The 15350-nt window shown below is 45.8% G+C and overlaps 1 protein-coding gene across 1 annotated transcript in view; it reads right to left on the minus strand.

Moving 5' to 3' along the window:
• The window catches only part of LOC119464244 (carcinoembryonic antigen-related cell adhesion molecule 5-like), a 109703-nt gene that overhangs the window by 591 nt on the left and 93762 nt on the right, over positions 1-15350 (minus strand). Inside the window, exons 2-8 of the mRNA XM_037725153.2 lie at positions 14865-15215; positions 12953-13075; positions 9976-10161; positions 6337-6621; positions 4138-4440; positions 908-1201; positions 185-313 (exon numbers count right to left, since the gene is read on the minus strand). Coding sequence (XP_037581081.1) covers positions 185-313; positions 908-1201; positions 4138-4440; positions 6337-6621; positions 9976-10161; positions 12953-13075; positions 14865-15215 — 1671 coding nt within the window. The remainder of the gene's footprint in view (positions 1-184; positions 314-907; positions 1202-4137; positions 4441-6336; positions 6622-9975; positions 10162-12952; positions 13076-14864; positions 15216-15350) is intronic.

Here is a 15350-nt window from a genome sequence, read left to right on the forward strand (position 1 = left end):
AAAGATTAGGTGAGAAAAGCAATTTGTAACAAAGCCGCTTTATGAGAAATCACTTTACAGCTGCATGCAATTTTAAGAGTACTGTATTGCAGAGTGTTGGGACTCGCTACGTCTAGCCGTAGCATACTTATTGAATTTTGACGTAGCAAGGCAGCACTGAACCGGCCCTTCTCTGTGCTCTCACCTTTTTTTCTTACGTCTCGCTCTCTTGTTTGCACGACGATGACGATCACAACGGGCACAAGAATAAGCACGAACAAAAAAGTTATGATGACTGCAAGAAGAACGTATGATGTCATAGTGTCCTCCGATTCTGAAAAAGTCGACAGAAGAGAAAAAGGGAAGGGATATAGAAGAAGACGGTTGGCGGAATTGATTCTACACTGGGAAAGAGATGGAGAGGGAAAAAAAAGTTGTACAAATAATTCGCATTCTTTTGCGCGTACGTCCCACTATTGTAACGCCGGAAGTGCCCCACTTCTGTGGCAGTTGCTGGTGCTCAACAGCTTCTTTGCCCTATAGGTAATAGTGCCACGAAGCTCATTATGTTTCGAAAGCCCAGACTGAAGCCCAACGTACAGGGGAACAACTCCAGTTCATTTCTTCTCGTTACGCCTCGTGGCAATTCGAACAAAAATAAATAAATAAATAATTTACCAGTTGTTGGTTATTTCATTCTGCTTCTTCTGAAAAGAAGATATCGTCACAGCATTTAGTCCGACCAGTTTTTGTTATATGTCCGCTCAATCGTTTGGTAATTCTTGGTCGGCCGGGCAGAATTATAATTTTTCGGCTTCAGGCACTGTTGATTATGGAGGAACATGGACAATAGGTGCATGTAGCATAGAACCCGAATGTGCCTATAGTATACTGCGCGTGGCGCAGGGCCGCTGTTTCATGTCTATACCTTTGAGCACCACATGGAAGACGCAAGGCTTGGCCATGGGGCCGATGTCGTTCTGTGCCCAGCAGTAGACGGTGCCAAAGTCGGCTGCGACCTTGGGCTGGTAGAAGAACAGGCCACCGCTGCCGTTTCTAGGGGTGGTCAGGTTCCTCGTGGCCGTCTCATCCAGGCTGCTTCGGAAGGACCACGAGTAGGACACGTGGGGCGGGTCCGCGGCCACCCGGCACGGAACGCGCACTGTTTCATCCAGCGCGGCTGTCAGATAGCTGTCCACGACGTCCATGCACTCGGGCTCATCTGCAGGCACCACCGATTGTGGAGGCAAAATGAGAAAGCTTCGTTTCATAGTACATCAACGCAACCTAGCTCATTAACCTACGCAACGGCAACCTGGCCACGGGTAGAGCACAGTGAGGGGCTTTTGAACTCTACATGTCATTTCGAAAGCGCTTGTTTTCATGCGGCCTTCTTTCGCGAACTAATAGAGATATGCTGGAGCAAGAGAATAAACACCAGTTAGTATAGTGTTGGGAGCGAAAGATAGGCCTATCACATGTGCCGCGGCGAACGCGATTTTAACAAATTTAAGGGGTGCGTGCGGCAGTACATGTGTATTGCGGCCAGTCACAGTAAGTTTTGCTAAAGTGACGCTCTTCACTAGCTGTCGGCCAAATTTTTGTTCTTCCTGTACCGCACCGATGGTTGCATTTTAGTATGACATTCGTAATAGCCTAATATTGCGAATCATGATTCGACCTGTCCCACAGTGCCCTCAATTCCTTATTCTCAGCTCCATAATCTGAAGGAGCGGGTCGCCCGATGTCATAACGCTGCTTATGCACAGTAAATTCGTGTAGACTACTTGTACCGGCAATACTTATATTCTGGCCAGTTCTATTCTCTATTAAAACCATGTATGGCAGGATGATTGCCGATTAGCTACTGAGGCATGTACTGCTCAGCCTGCTAGAAAACTGAAACCGATATCACGACACGGCTTGTGTTTTAGCCCTTGTTTCTATGGTGTCGACGCCCTAAGTATATACTATCGATATTTTCGCCACTTCTCCAGTCACAGATTTTCGAGAAAGAGTAGAGAAGCCACATTTCACCAAACGCGTATGCCCAAAGACCAGTTTCCAATACCATTGCGCTTGCAATTATAAGCTATAGATGTACTGTTAAATTCGATGCTACGAAGAATTGCTGCAGTGCAGCGTTGAGCACCATTTTAGCAGTCTATTTTGCCTATAACGCTGCCTTGGGATACGTCAACAATGTGAGTGGTGTGCTCCTATCTGAGTCACCGAACTACTCATTTTCGCGGGACGACTCTTGATCATGGTGTCTTGGCATGAAAAGCCTTGATCCCTGCAGAGAGAGATGAACGGTTTGCGTTTTTGTTTTAGCGGATCAGTAATTGTAAGCAGTTTTGTGAATGATGAAAAAACAAGACAATCATTGAGGAGAGCGGGGAGGTCAATATAAGCTATGAGCACTAATGAAAAGAAAAAGAAACAAGAAGATATGGCCTTGCTACTCATCATTTTGTAGCAGAAGTGTTACGTGATTGGAAAGGCTGGTTACTGGCGATAAATAAAATACCAGTGGGAGTGCTAATGAGGTGCAACTTTCCCAGGACCGCTCAAGCTTCTTCCGGATGGCAAGGTTTCAATGCGAAAGCACCAAATGGCCCATTGAGTGAAAATGCCGGCGTCTGTAGCAGAGAAATGGTACCTAAATTCCCATTGGCTGAGACGCCACTTCACGTGCGCGCCTTGACGGAGCAGAGCGGGCGAAAGGGAAGACATGCTGCCGCGCTGGCGCGCCAGGTGTTGCATGGGGGGAGAGAGCATCGCCGCGACGCCACGTCACCCTCGATCACGGAAGCCTGTGTTATCCGCGCGTTCCTTGCCCGCGCAAGCTCTCGCCTGCGTTATAACTTCGCCTCGGTAATCACTATAAAGAAATTAATGTAAAAAACAGAATATATTTGAAAGAAAAAAAATTGGAGGACGCTTAAGCTTTAAGAGTGGAACGCGATAGCTTTCAAATATCTCTGAATGCTTGTCAGGCTTCCCGGCAACTGAAGCTTTCTTTTTTCTCCACCTTCGCCTCTGCGCGCCGCTGCCGTTTTACGGTGCCGAGGAGGCGAGCGCTATCCGGATGGTGTTTTTGTAAGTAACCTACACGGGCACGCCGCTGTTGGTATGGTAGAAAGGCTGGAAAAAGGGTTTGTGTTTGAGTTTGCTTGTTACAGAATTATGTTTTCTCGTACATTCAAATTATAATGCGACGCTATCATGTCTCTAGGTTGTGGTTAAGTCATACTTCACGAGTTTTCGGACGGAATTTACTTTGAGAAATTCAATTAGTTCACTAACGCCTCTGCGCCACGCAGGGGGCCTGCGTGGTCGGGGTGGTTCGGGATGATTTTCTCAGCCGCGGACGCCGCACGCCAACGCCGACGCCGGATTTTCTGCGACATGGGACCCTTAACGCGGTCGCGTTAAAACGTTGGCGTTAGGGAGTTTCGAACCTACGACCCCACGCTCATAAGCCGAGTGTCTTTACCACTGGGCTAATTCCGCTCCTTCTGCATAGCAGGCCTGTGCCCTCTGCTTTATGACACCATGCTACTTGGACCGAAATTTCCATTGTCGAGCCCGGCGTGACGAGATCATTCGCGCCAAAATTACCGCAGCTTACTCGGGAGCTTCCCCATTAGATTTTACGGCAGTCGGGCAAGGTATAATGACGTCACTGATCGAAGCGCACCGGCCTTGTGCGCGAAGCGTCTCAACGCGATCGCTTGTCCGCGAGGAGTTCATAACTCGAAGAACCACTCAGCTGCATTCAATTCGGTATTAATGCTTTCGCATTCAAAACTCACAAGAAGTGCCTGGGTGTGCTCGGATTTTTTAAAGCTTAGTTTACAACAATATTTCGCGCATCGTCAGTCTTATGTGTAATCACTGATATACACACTTCCCTGCGCATAACACGTTTAGGAGAGAGAAAGGCAATTGAAAGAAGATAGCTTTGCGTGTTTTGGACGTTTTACACTGAATGTGGAGAGCTTGCACGCTTCATGTTTGAGCACAGCAGCTTACACGTGTGTAAAGTCGAACGTTAGCTATAACATCCGATTAGTATACGAACATTCCTGAAACTGAGAGTGGGCGTGCAAGTGAGGCAGTAATGCATGAAGCTAAATGCAGAAAGCCACGTACACAGTACTCGAAGGTACACCTCGTTGCTTGTTGTGCTGCCAACAGCATTGGAGCCTGAACAGGAGTAGCTGCCACTGTGGTTTCGGTTAGCCTTCACGATATCCACTACTGTTGAGTCCCGGAAGAAAACACCTTTCTTTGGCGACGACTTTCGTGGCAGCCGTTGTTTGTTGAGAAGCCATGTGATATTCCCGGTGCGAGGGTTTCCAGATGTCCGACACTCCAAGGAAACAGTCGCTCCTCTCGTGATGTTCACGAACTGTACTCGTACGCCCTTGAAGAGCAGCGTTATCTGTGGCTTGACTGCCGAAATGAACACAGAATAAAAAAAATTATAGCATACGCGAATAAAACCTGGACAATTTTCTTCTGAGAAGGTGCTTTCACGGGAGTTAACTAACCTTATCTAAATAACAATCACAAGATTGTGCTTGTTGGAACTGCATCGCGAAAAGTCAGAGCGCAAAAAAAAAAAAAAAAAAACACAAAAAGACGGAGCTGATCATGCTGTGGTGTTGAGCTCTGTCACCTTGTCTGTGTTTGTTATTTCCGCGGCCTTCATTTTAGCAATATTATCTACAATTTGCAACATTCCTGAATAAACATCGCTCAGCGTCTACTTTTAAGCAGGGACGGTGATAGCAACACGAGTATAAAATAAATAATTGGAACAATGACAAAAGTTTAGGTAAATATGGGAAATATGGAGGAGTAATTATTCTCTGCTTAGGGGGATCAAACGAAAGAACTTATGCTAAAAATTGCAGAAGGAATATAGTGGAATTAAGGCTAGAATTACTGCCGTAATGTGGTAGAGATGATTAGAAATTACTTTTCTGTTTTAGTTCACAGCGAGTTTTCACTCCAACTTTGACATACTGCTACCTTGTATGGTGCACAACTACTAATACAGGCTTAATTAAAATTTACAGGCTGCCGAAAAAAGCAATTTGAATCATAGCCAATGGTCCACATGACTCCCACACGATACCACCTTAAAAAAATTGAACCTACTACCTGTTAATCAGCAAGCGTTATACAGCAGCCGTTAGAAATAATGTCTCGTACATAGAACAACTTGCAATGCTACCACCGCAAAGAACCACATGCAACACGCCTACCATAAACCGCTAGGGAATAATTTATACAGGGTCAAACGATGGTTTACGAATGCCCAAGCACACATTACCAAGCACTGTACACGATTTGTAAACCAGTATATTGAAGGTTTTATATTATTATTTTTTCCTTAAGTATATGAAGAAATGTTTGCTTTTCAGTTCTTTTTAATTTTTGTTCTATCCTCATCATAGAATTATTTGAGGCTATCTAATCTTAATCAGGATATTTCAGTGCTTCTTGCCTGTATAAGTTAATAGTTCTCTTTTTTTCTTTTTCTTTTTTCTTCTTACTGTAAGATCTTGGTAATAAATACATGTACATATGTGCCTTTTGTGATTATAGTTGTGAATATATGATTCTGTGAATAACTGTTATGTCCACAACGAGCTGCCTTTGTGTTTGTAAATGTGTATATGCCTCATTGAAGCCTTTTGTGGCTTTCTGCCTATGAACCTCGAGATCAATGTCGGGTAAGTTAAATGTTGGAAATTAAAGTGACTTTGTTACTTCAAGCCGCCACAAGCATGCACTTTCTTTCTTTGGATTGGGATTCGTTTCCTTGGATGATTGTGATTCAACGTCATGTAGCTTCATTGTTGACTACGAGGAGCCGGTGTTTATTATGCCCGCTTGTGGTCCTTTAACGCGTATCTGAACCTAAATACACGATTGATTTTTCATTTCGACCCCGTTGGATTGTTGCCGCCGCGAAAGGAACTCGAACTTGTAACGTAGCGTTCAACAGCTGATTGCCACAGCCGGAGGACCACCGCTGCGGCCGGTTTCATGCAATAGATTTAAGCTTACTGTTAGTTGTCTGTACACGATTGTAAGCGTCTTTTTGAGCATGCAACGTTTGTAAGCCTTTTCTTTAGCTCTGCAGAAGTACAAAAGGCAAACGAGCTTACGAAATTGCACAGTGTTTAAAAAATTTGCACCTCAGATGAATCATAGTAGTAATAACAGCGAAAGTAACCTAGAAATGACTTAATTCAAGGTTACTGCATTAGCTGCGTGATAAAGCATGTGGGTGAACGAGTCATACGCAATACAAAGCGTCAAAGCAGTCAAGCTTACAATGAACATCGAGCGTCCAAATGTCCACGCAGTCACTGTCTCTTATGAGCGGATTCCTAGATATGCACGTGAGCTTCTGGCCGTTGTTCTGTATCGTTGGTTCGAAGTACAGTACAGAGAGGTCATTCTCGACACTTCTTGAGTTGTTTACGAGCTCTTTGCCATCCAGCCACCAAGAGAACTGAGGCGCCGGTCGAGAGCCATAAGACTCGCACTCCACGCGAGCCAGGACTCCGGCCTTAAGCGGTGTGTCCTTATTGCGGATGCTCACGTTCACGGGTTTCACTGTTGGAACAAAAACAGAGAACATTACATTTATAAAAGGATCCCTGGCAGTCCTGATGCAAACTAAGTCCCCACAAGGACATGGTAATCTTAGGCATCTGCCAGGATTCGCTCACAGTATGGTCACAAACACAGCACCTGAGGAGGATATGGAAATCTCAGTGGTTATGTATAGCAGTACGTGAGTAAAAAGCAAGTATCCTTCAATACTGAGTGAATTTACTTGATCTCTATATATGGTACATGTATGTAGCGCTACATACATACATATATAAATACATCGTATGTATGGTAGTCCAAAGTTCGACGAAAGCTCATCAGGCGAGGGTGATACATTGTTAAAATAAACCGGCACTCGCTTAAGGTTCAAAAGGAAATAAAACATATAAAGTATGTGAACAAGCGACCGGTAACGGTCGAGAAACATCATTATATGTTATATTTCCTTTTGAACCTTAGGGAAGTGCCGGTTTATTTTGAAAATCGTATGTATGGTACATACATATGAAAACATGTTCGTACAGTAAACCGCAAACACGAGAGACGAAATATTTTTTTTAAAGAGGCAGTCTTGGCCTGCCTGAGGATGGAGGATGTAAGTGGGCTAGAGATGTCGTATTATAGAAGCTTTCATGCGAAGCTCCTCGGTGTGAGTATGATCTTCTGTTACTTTTCGAACCAGTATGTCCTTCGTATGTGGCCATTCTTGGCGGAAAGTGTTTCTTTCCAGTCTCTTCCAGTCCGTCACACTTTCACATTAGATGTCTGATAGCTGGGACGTGATCACCGGAGGATGTGCTACAATAAGGAAAAACATGAGCGATCTCGCAAAACAGTTACGCAGAGTTGGAGAGACACAGACATCAGTGAACGGCACGCTCCTTGCAAAGAGACGCTCCCGGTTCCTGGGAAACTTTTTCGCAGCTATCGTGAGCCCTCCTTATCGGCTCCACAGCTGTTGCGCTGGTAGAGTTTCTGCTTAAGCAAACACAACTTCTGCTTAAGTTCTGCTTAAGCAAACACGAGTTCATGCTGCATCATGATATGCGACGTGGATGCTGCTATTACGTGAAATATAATGGGACATTTTGTGACAGGTGAAAGAAGCATTGTGAGCAGAGGTCTATCTCCACAAAAGTGTGAAACATAGCGACGCATGTTCAATGCTTCACCACCTCTGACGAACTCGTGATCTACCAATCACCCCCCCCCCCCCTCCCCACACGCATGCCACCCACACGGCCGCGGGGATTTTCCGCTGAGTCTCTCCAGCGAGATGTCCTTTGGTCTGCAAATCTTCTTTAATTGTGATTTCCCACTTCACACCACGGCTGTATGGTAGACCCGTAACTACGTACACTCGGCAAGACACCAATACCGGAGTAAGAGGCAAAGAAGCAAAGTCCACATGCCAAACTTGAGCAACTGTAACGAAGTAGAATTTTCAGGATTGTCAGGATATCACTGCCTGGAGGATCGGCTGGCATTACAAGCTACCATAAACATTCGGCAGAACTCATCTCACGATGACTGTCGACGGTAATACGTTTAGCATTGAATCAATATAGCGACGCAATGATTGCCACCATCCAAACGAGTTATGTATGAGGCGTCTACTGTAGCGCGACTACTGTTTCGCGCTTCCCTAAGAACACTCGGTGCTATCTAGCGACACAGCCGCGAAGCCTCCATTATGCATGGCGCGACGGTGCGGGTGAACGCTGAGAATTGTTCCCTCGCTTGCCGCACACCCAATGGCACATACTCAGGTTCATTGAAGAACGGTACATACTCTGTATATTCATGGCGCAGCTCACTAAAGCTTTGGCGCGAGAGACGTTTGTTGAAAAGCGGCACATATCCCGTGCATTTGTGGTGCAGCCTGCTAAAGCGTTGGGTTGCTGTCCTTGAGGAACCCGGCCGTGTGACGTGGGTTCGATTCCGCCTAGCATCGGATAAATTCAATGGATCTTTTTTGCCATTGTAGAGCGGCACATTCCTAGTGGCACCTACCCAGTTACCCATTGCAAGAGTGTACTAGATTGGCGTCAAAGACACTCATTGAAGAGTGGCACACACCTAGTGGTACATACCCACTGACCCAAGCTGGCATCAAAGCGGTTCATTGAAGACTAGAACACACCGAGTGGCATACACCCAGTGCTCCAAATCGGTGCCAAAGAGTTTATTCGAACAGCGGTATCTACCCAGTGCCGCTCTGCAGTGACCAATGTCAGCGTGAAAGGTGTTCGTTGAAGAGCGGCATATATGTACACATTGCCGCATACTCAGTGGCCCAAGTTGTTCCGACGGTTGGTTTCGAACCCAGTTCCTTCAGCACAGCAGCCTGGTGAGCGACCCATTCGACCATGGACAGCCCAGTGACTCAGGTAGGCATAAAACGATTACAGACAAATATACATAGAAAGTTAGCCCCCTAGAAACCATTCTTTCTGCTCTGATCATCATCTTTCATCACTCTTTTTTGCCCCTTTCCTTTTCCCCTTGTGCAGAGTAGCAGGCCAGAGCATGCTAGCACAGGCCGACCAGAACACATAACGTGCACTGGGGCGGTATTCTGTAAGAGTCCAATTAGTGGACTGTCCATTTCGGCTGTCGCTGATTGGCTGCTGCTTCACGTGCCGGAAGGTGCCAGCCAGTCTCCTTCCTGCACGTGAAGCAGCAGCCAATCAGCGACAGCCGAAATGGACAGTCTACTAATTGGACTCTTAGAGAATACCGCCCCTGGTGTCCGGATGAGCCCGCCAAGTCATCACCTTTGATTACACAATCTGCAGGATTGACCCATACGCTCTTTCCAGAATCGACCTCCTTTCCTAGGCAAGAAACTGGCCGAAGAACAGACAGGAAACCCAAGGGGAAGCAAGGAAAACTTTGTTTTAAAGGGTTTTTTAGTGACATGGTAATGGTGCTGCAAAGTTTTAGACGCAATGCTATAGGCAATGTCACGTCCCAGTTGACAAGAAAGAGTTTAATAGTAAGAATTTCAGTATAAAACGCTATGCCAATGGGGATGTGCAAACAACATGACGAATGGCGAAAGTAAAGGGTCGCAGCTACCGTGTTGGCAAATTGACTTTACGTAAAAGGTGTGCATAGGATGAAAGCTGACACATAACTGGACGAACATTACAAGGTCAACACGTCGGCCACAAAATTTTCGCTTACTATAGAAGTGATCGCAATTCTCGAGAACTTTAGTGAAAAGCGCACGGCAAGAACGCTGTAACGACGTCCCACTATACGAGTAGCAGCACAGTAGTTCCCACCAGCATCATGACGACACTACGTAACGCTATACGTTGATGGAAGGAGGAGCAACACCGGACTTACAGTTTAAAAGAACAGTCACCGAGGTGCGAAGAGGCTCAGTAATGTTGTTATTGGAGGCCTCACAGGTGTAGCTGGTGTTGTCCAAGCGTCGTGGAACTCGTGGCACCTTCAGCACCCTCTCGTTTCCATACGACACGCTGCCTTTCCGGTCGCTTTCGAGCCACCGAATACGGGGCTCTGGCTTACCTGCGTTCAACGCAAGCCATTGGTCTTTCATGGTATAGTAGTGAAGGTTAAAAAGCAGCTAGAATAACGTGAACTAAAAAAAATGTCTTAAAGATTCACGTCTTGTCAAACAAAATTTGACTGTTGAAAATGGTTCTTTAGTAAAGTGTAACAGCGAACAAAGAAGTAATGAAGATGAATCAATTCTGAAAAATAACTGCGTGTAGTGGCCTAGATGCATTGCTTTTAACTTCGCAATAGAAGCGGTTACACATAATTATTTGCAGCACATTGAGTAATCCGATTAATAAATGTTAGGCTAGCACCACATCCTTGCGATGCAGTACTTTATTGGAAGCCAACGAGGGAAAATAGTTTATTTGGGACATCAGTAACCTGAAAGTCAGCTTTAGCTTTGCAACTTGGCTTAATTCGTCACACAGACGAATCTACCACCGGTATATTCCCCTGGAAGTAGTGCAAATGAAAATATGGAAGTACTTGTGTTGCGAGGAATTATAAGTCTGCATCGCGGATTGTAAAGAAAAAGTGTTCTCCCGGCCTGATGGAGTCACATACGCGACACGTTGCTGCGCTCTGTTGTACCCAGAAGCTACGCGGTTCTCCTTAAAATCAAAGCTGTGAATATGAGTCAATCAGCAGCGGAGTGTAAGGCCGCCAAGCCAGTCCAGTGCAGAAGACTATCAAGTCGGCTAATTTAACATTCTCGTGCTTTCTTGCAAGCTTCATGAACTACACAAGGAAAGTAATGAAATATTGTGCAGGGGTTGCTAGGTCGAAGCTGTTCGAAAGATTACGGGACAAATGACTCTCGCCGATGTACCGTATGGACTTCACTCTAAAACTGCTAACATACATGGTGCCTGAAAAAATATCAAGAGGACGACAATTATGGCCTTCGTACGCATCTTTTAGGATCTTTATACTGGTAGTCATGTACACATCTTCCGTGGCCCTAATCACGACCTAGGCATTGTCTCTCGCCAGAGGAATTTACTGTGCTGGCCCTTTACAAGAAGATGTGCTCAGAACTTCCAGCTTTCTGTCGAGAAACAAATAAGCATGTTGTGCGGAATAATGCATTGTTTTAAATTACATTGGAGAGATTGGCTTCACTGCAACACACAACGTGGGAAAGTCAGCTTACAAAGACCAAGGTTACACTGATCCCCTTAAAGTCGCCTTCACTTTAAACACAAATGCATTGCTGGGAAGACATTTTTACAGGAGCAATTTATGCCGTCTTATATCAAAATGTGAAGGCCCTAGGACCTTTTCTTATTATTTTATTAATTGTTTGCTGTTGCCCTGAGGCGCGCGCGTGTCCAAAATTTAGAAAGGTTCGGCTTTCAACATTTCCCTCAATGTTGCCTAAAACCAAAGTACAGCGAAACGCCATCAGAGTTGGAGGACGCTTAAGCTTCGCCTTTAAGAGTGGAACGCGATAGCATTCAAAGATCCCTGGCTGCTTATCAGGCCTTTTTCTCGTATATTCAAATTACAATGCGACGCTATCACGCCTGTAGGTTATGGTTAAGTCGTACTTTACGATTTTTCTACGGATTTTACTTTAAGAAATTAAATTTTAGTTCACTAACGCCTTGCGCCACGCGGAGGGCCTGTGTGGTCGGTGTGGTTCGGGATGATGTTTGGCGTGATTATTTCCGCCAGACGCCGATGTTTAACGCCGACGCCGAAGCCGACACCGACACCGACGCCGATGCCGGATTTTCTGCAACACGGGGCCCTTAACGCTATCCCTGTCCCGAAATACCCGCCGTGGTAGCCCAGTGGCTATGGCGTTGCGCTTATCAGGACGCGGTTTCAATCCCGGGCAAGGTTGCCGCATTTCTATGGCGACGAAACTCAAAAACGCTCATTTATGTAGATTTAGGTGCACGGTAAAAAAAACTCCAGGTGGTCAAAATTTATCCGAAGTTGTCCACTGCGGCGGGCCTCATAATCAATATATGGTTTTGGCATGTAAACCCCACAAGGTAATTGAATATTTTACGTTCTGAAATATAACATATGGAAGAGTTACCGTTTGTCTTGCAGGACGCTACCTGCATAGTTTCAACTGCTTCACGCTCCGCAAGTCACGAGATTTAATGCGGAAAATCAACGCAGCTGCAGTTCCGTTGTTTACTGCGACTCATATGCAGTAGCGTGGAATGCTTGCAGCCAGGCAAACTTATTCAGTTTTCAATAAAACATCTGTCTTTTCGACTCCCAAGCAGCTTTGGAAACAATTTTGTAATTTTACTTTCATGGTAACAATTTGTTACTTATGTACACAATTTAAAAAAAAGTAGACATTTTCCATAGCATAACTTTCTGGCCATCAAGATCTCATACAGTACTTTCAAGCCGAACTGATATAACGGACAGTGATGTAGTGGACAAATCGGCTGCTTTAGCGGATGTAATAATTGTGCCTAAACTCAGTGCGTTCTCACAGTTGGGCGCCAAGCAGTTCTGTTGCGCAACTTTTGTTACGAAAAGAAGACGCTTGGTGTCCAATGGCGAGTTTTCCATAGACTATGTGCTTGCGCAAACAAGTGTTCAGATGAGCAAGCCGATTCGTCTTTTTTGTACGCTAAGTGTTTTGCTGAAGAACATCCACTAACGTGCCTCGTTTGCCCTTTCCTCATTACGCTGTTGCATAGCATAAAAACTGAGCAGTACATGCACTGTATTCACACGCACAATGTTTATGGAACAGCGCATTGTGGTAATTGGCAACGCAAGAGCATGGCGGAAAATACAGCTTCCAAAATCGTGAACCCACCTCCGATGACGTGGCACTCTAGGTACAAATCTTCACCTTCGTTTTGCCTCACTTTTTGGTTTGGAGAAAGGCGAATCTCGCGCGGCCTAGTCCCAAATATGATCACCACATTCTCAGGAGGTTCTGAAAGGTAATTAGAAATTGATATTTAGTGTTTGAATACAGAGGTCACACACACACATATATGCACGCACGCGCACGCGCACGCACACGCACACGCACACGCACACGCACGCACGCACGCACGCACGCACGCACGCACGCACGCACGCACGCACGCACGCACGCACGCACGCACGCACGCACGCACGCACACACACACACACACACACACACACACACACACACACACACACACACACACACACACACACACACACACACACACACACACACGCACGCACGCACGCACACAGAAAATGAGAGGGAGAAAAACTTTCAAGTGTCGCCGAGAGGTTAGCCAAACGACATGCTTGGCATGTGTTGGGGTGTGTTTTGTGTATTTCGTCTGTCGGTGACGTTTACTGCGCGCATCATTTTATTACTCGTCGTTGCCATTTGGTGCTGCATTCCAGGCGTGCCGCCAGGCAAACCTTCTCCAGGACTCACTAAGAAGCTCCTCTCTCTTAGAGAGCTGGCAATATAAGCATCGTATTCTACAATGCCGATTACGTAACAGAAGTTCTTGTTAAAACTTCAAGATGCCCCTGAAACATTCCCTTGAGCACTTTCCTAGCTCTTTTTTTTTTCAGCATCTGCTACAACCACTGCCGCTTTTTTTCATGCCTTTTATTTTGCTTTTCTGACTTCCTAAATATTTTTCCGTAGTTTCCCGATTTTTCTTTTTCGATTGGTTTATTACGGATGATGACGAAACAGCGTTTCTGTAGCGTATTTTCTTAGACTTTCGTCACTTTATAAGCAGCAGCCACATTTCTTTTTCCAAATGACTGAAAGAAGATGCCATTACCAACTTATTCACAAGTAATAAAGTAAAATACAACATTAAGTTCAATAAGCATCCGCGAGAAAAAAAATTGAACAGAAAAATTCCAGCGTGGCGACTCTTGACCGGTCGAGTAACGCAGACGCTGCACATACTACGGCAGACAATCTCCTGCAAATAGCACACCTCATATATGCCGGGAGTAAATAGAAATCCTCGAGAGGAAAGAAGTTGAGGCTTTGCAAGAAAGGTGCCTCAGGGGCCCCTTAATTAAGGCCTATAGTCGGGTACAACTTAAGAAGACAGCTTAAGGTACAACTTTAGGTACAACTTAAGAAGGAGATGTCTGGTCGATTGCCTCCGCGAAAGAAATAGTCCCGCTGACGCGACTCGGCCCAGCTCGAAGCGCGGGCTGCCATGTTATCCGTCGGTGAGATCTCCGGCCGTCCGGCTCATGACGTCAGTCTAGAGTGCGCGCCCATTGGTGGAGGCTCGTGTGCATCCATCTTTAAAAGGCAAATGCTGCTGCCTTCTAAAGTTGTGCCCGACTATATGTTTTGCCAGCGTTGAATAAACTTTTCTCACCCCTCGTCCGCTTCCCCTTACTGCATAGTGCATTCAAAGCTTCTTTTTATTGCGATAGGGAAGGGAGGCGACGATAGGGAAGGGAGGCGACGTTTAGCTGCGGCACCAAGTGCCTATTTATATCAGAGGCTCCGGCAACAGTCACCAACGCCGCACGCATTTTCTGCGTGTTTCTGCATTTTCAACAGTTCTGCGTGTTGCCGGTGCTGCTGCATGTTGAAGTTTATACAGCTGATAAAGCTACTATCATTACACGCGTATAGATCTCTACAAATTTGCTATCGCAATTGATGCTTCGCCTTTCAGGTGAAACTGCGACAACTTTTTTAAAGATGTTCCTCCGCTTGAAGACGCGGGGTACAGACCAGAGATGGTACAAACCTATGACTCGCAGGAAGTGACTGACGTTCCTCTTGACGTCGGTACCGTAGTAGACGAGGCACTGATAATAGCCCTGATCGTGCAGCATTACCGGGTCGATGCTGAGCCAAATGGGCAGCCTTGTGGTGCGGACTTGCAGCCTATCCCGCCAGGAGGCACTTGGCCGGTGCGTCATCTGTCTAATCGGCACATTACGGCCCTCCGATGTGAGCATGTAGATGAGCTCGGCGCCCTTGTACCACCGTATCTGCGTTGGGTTCTCGTCGCCGACGCCGCCACCAGTCGGCAGTGTGACGTTGCAGTAGAGTTTGCCGGTCTGGTTTTTGATCACCGTAATCTCGTTAGCTGCACCTGAGCACAACGTAAGAAAAAAAGAAAACACAGCTCAAGCACTGGATACCTATAGATGTATTTTGTAAATATTTCTTAGTCATTCAATTCTCATTGTAGTAACGTCAAGATTTTAATGACAGCGTCAATGTTGAC

This window comes from Dermacentor silvarum, chromosome 1 (genome assembly GCF_013339745.2).
Source record: "Dermacentor silvarum isolate Dsil-2018 chromosome 1, BIME_Dsil_1.4, whole genome shotgun sequence".
In the NCBI taxonomy this organism is placed as follows: Eukaryota; Metazoa; Arthropoda; class Arachnida; order Ixodida; family Ixodidae; genus Dermacentor; species Dermacentor silvarum.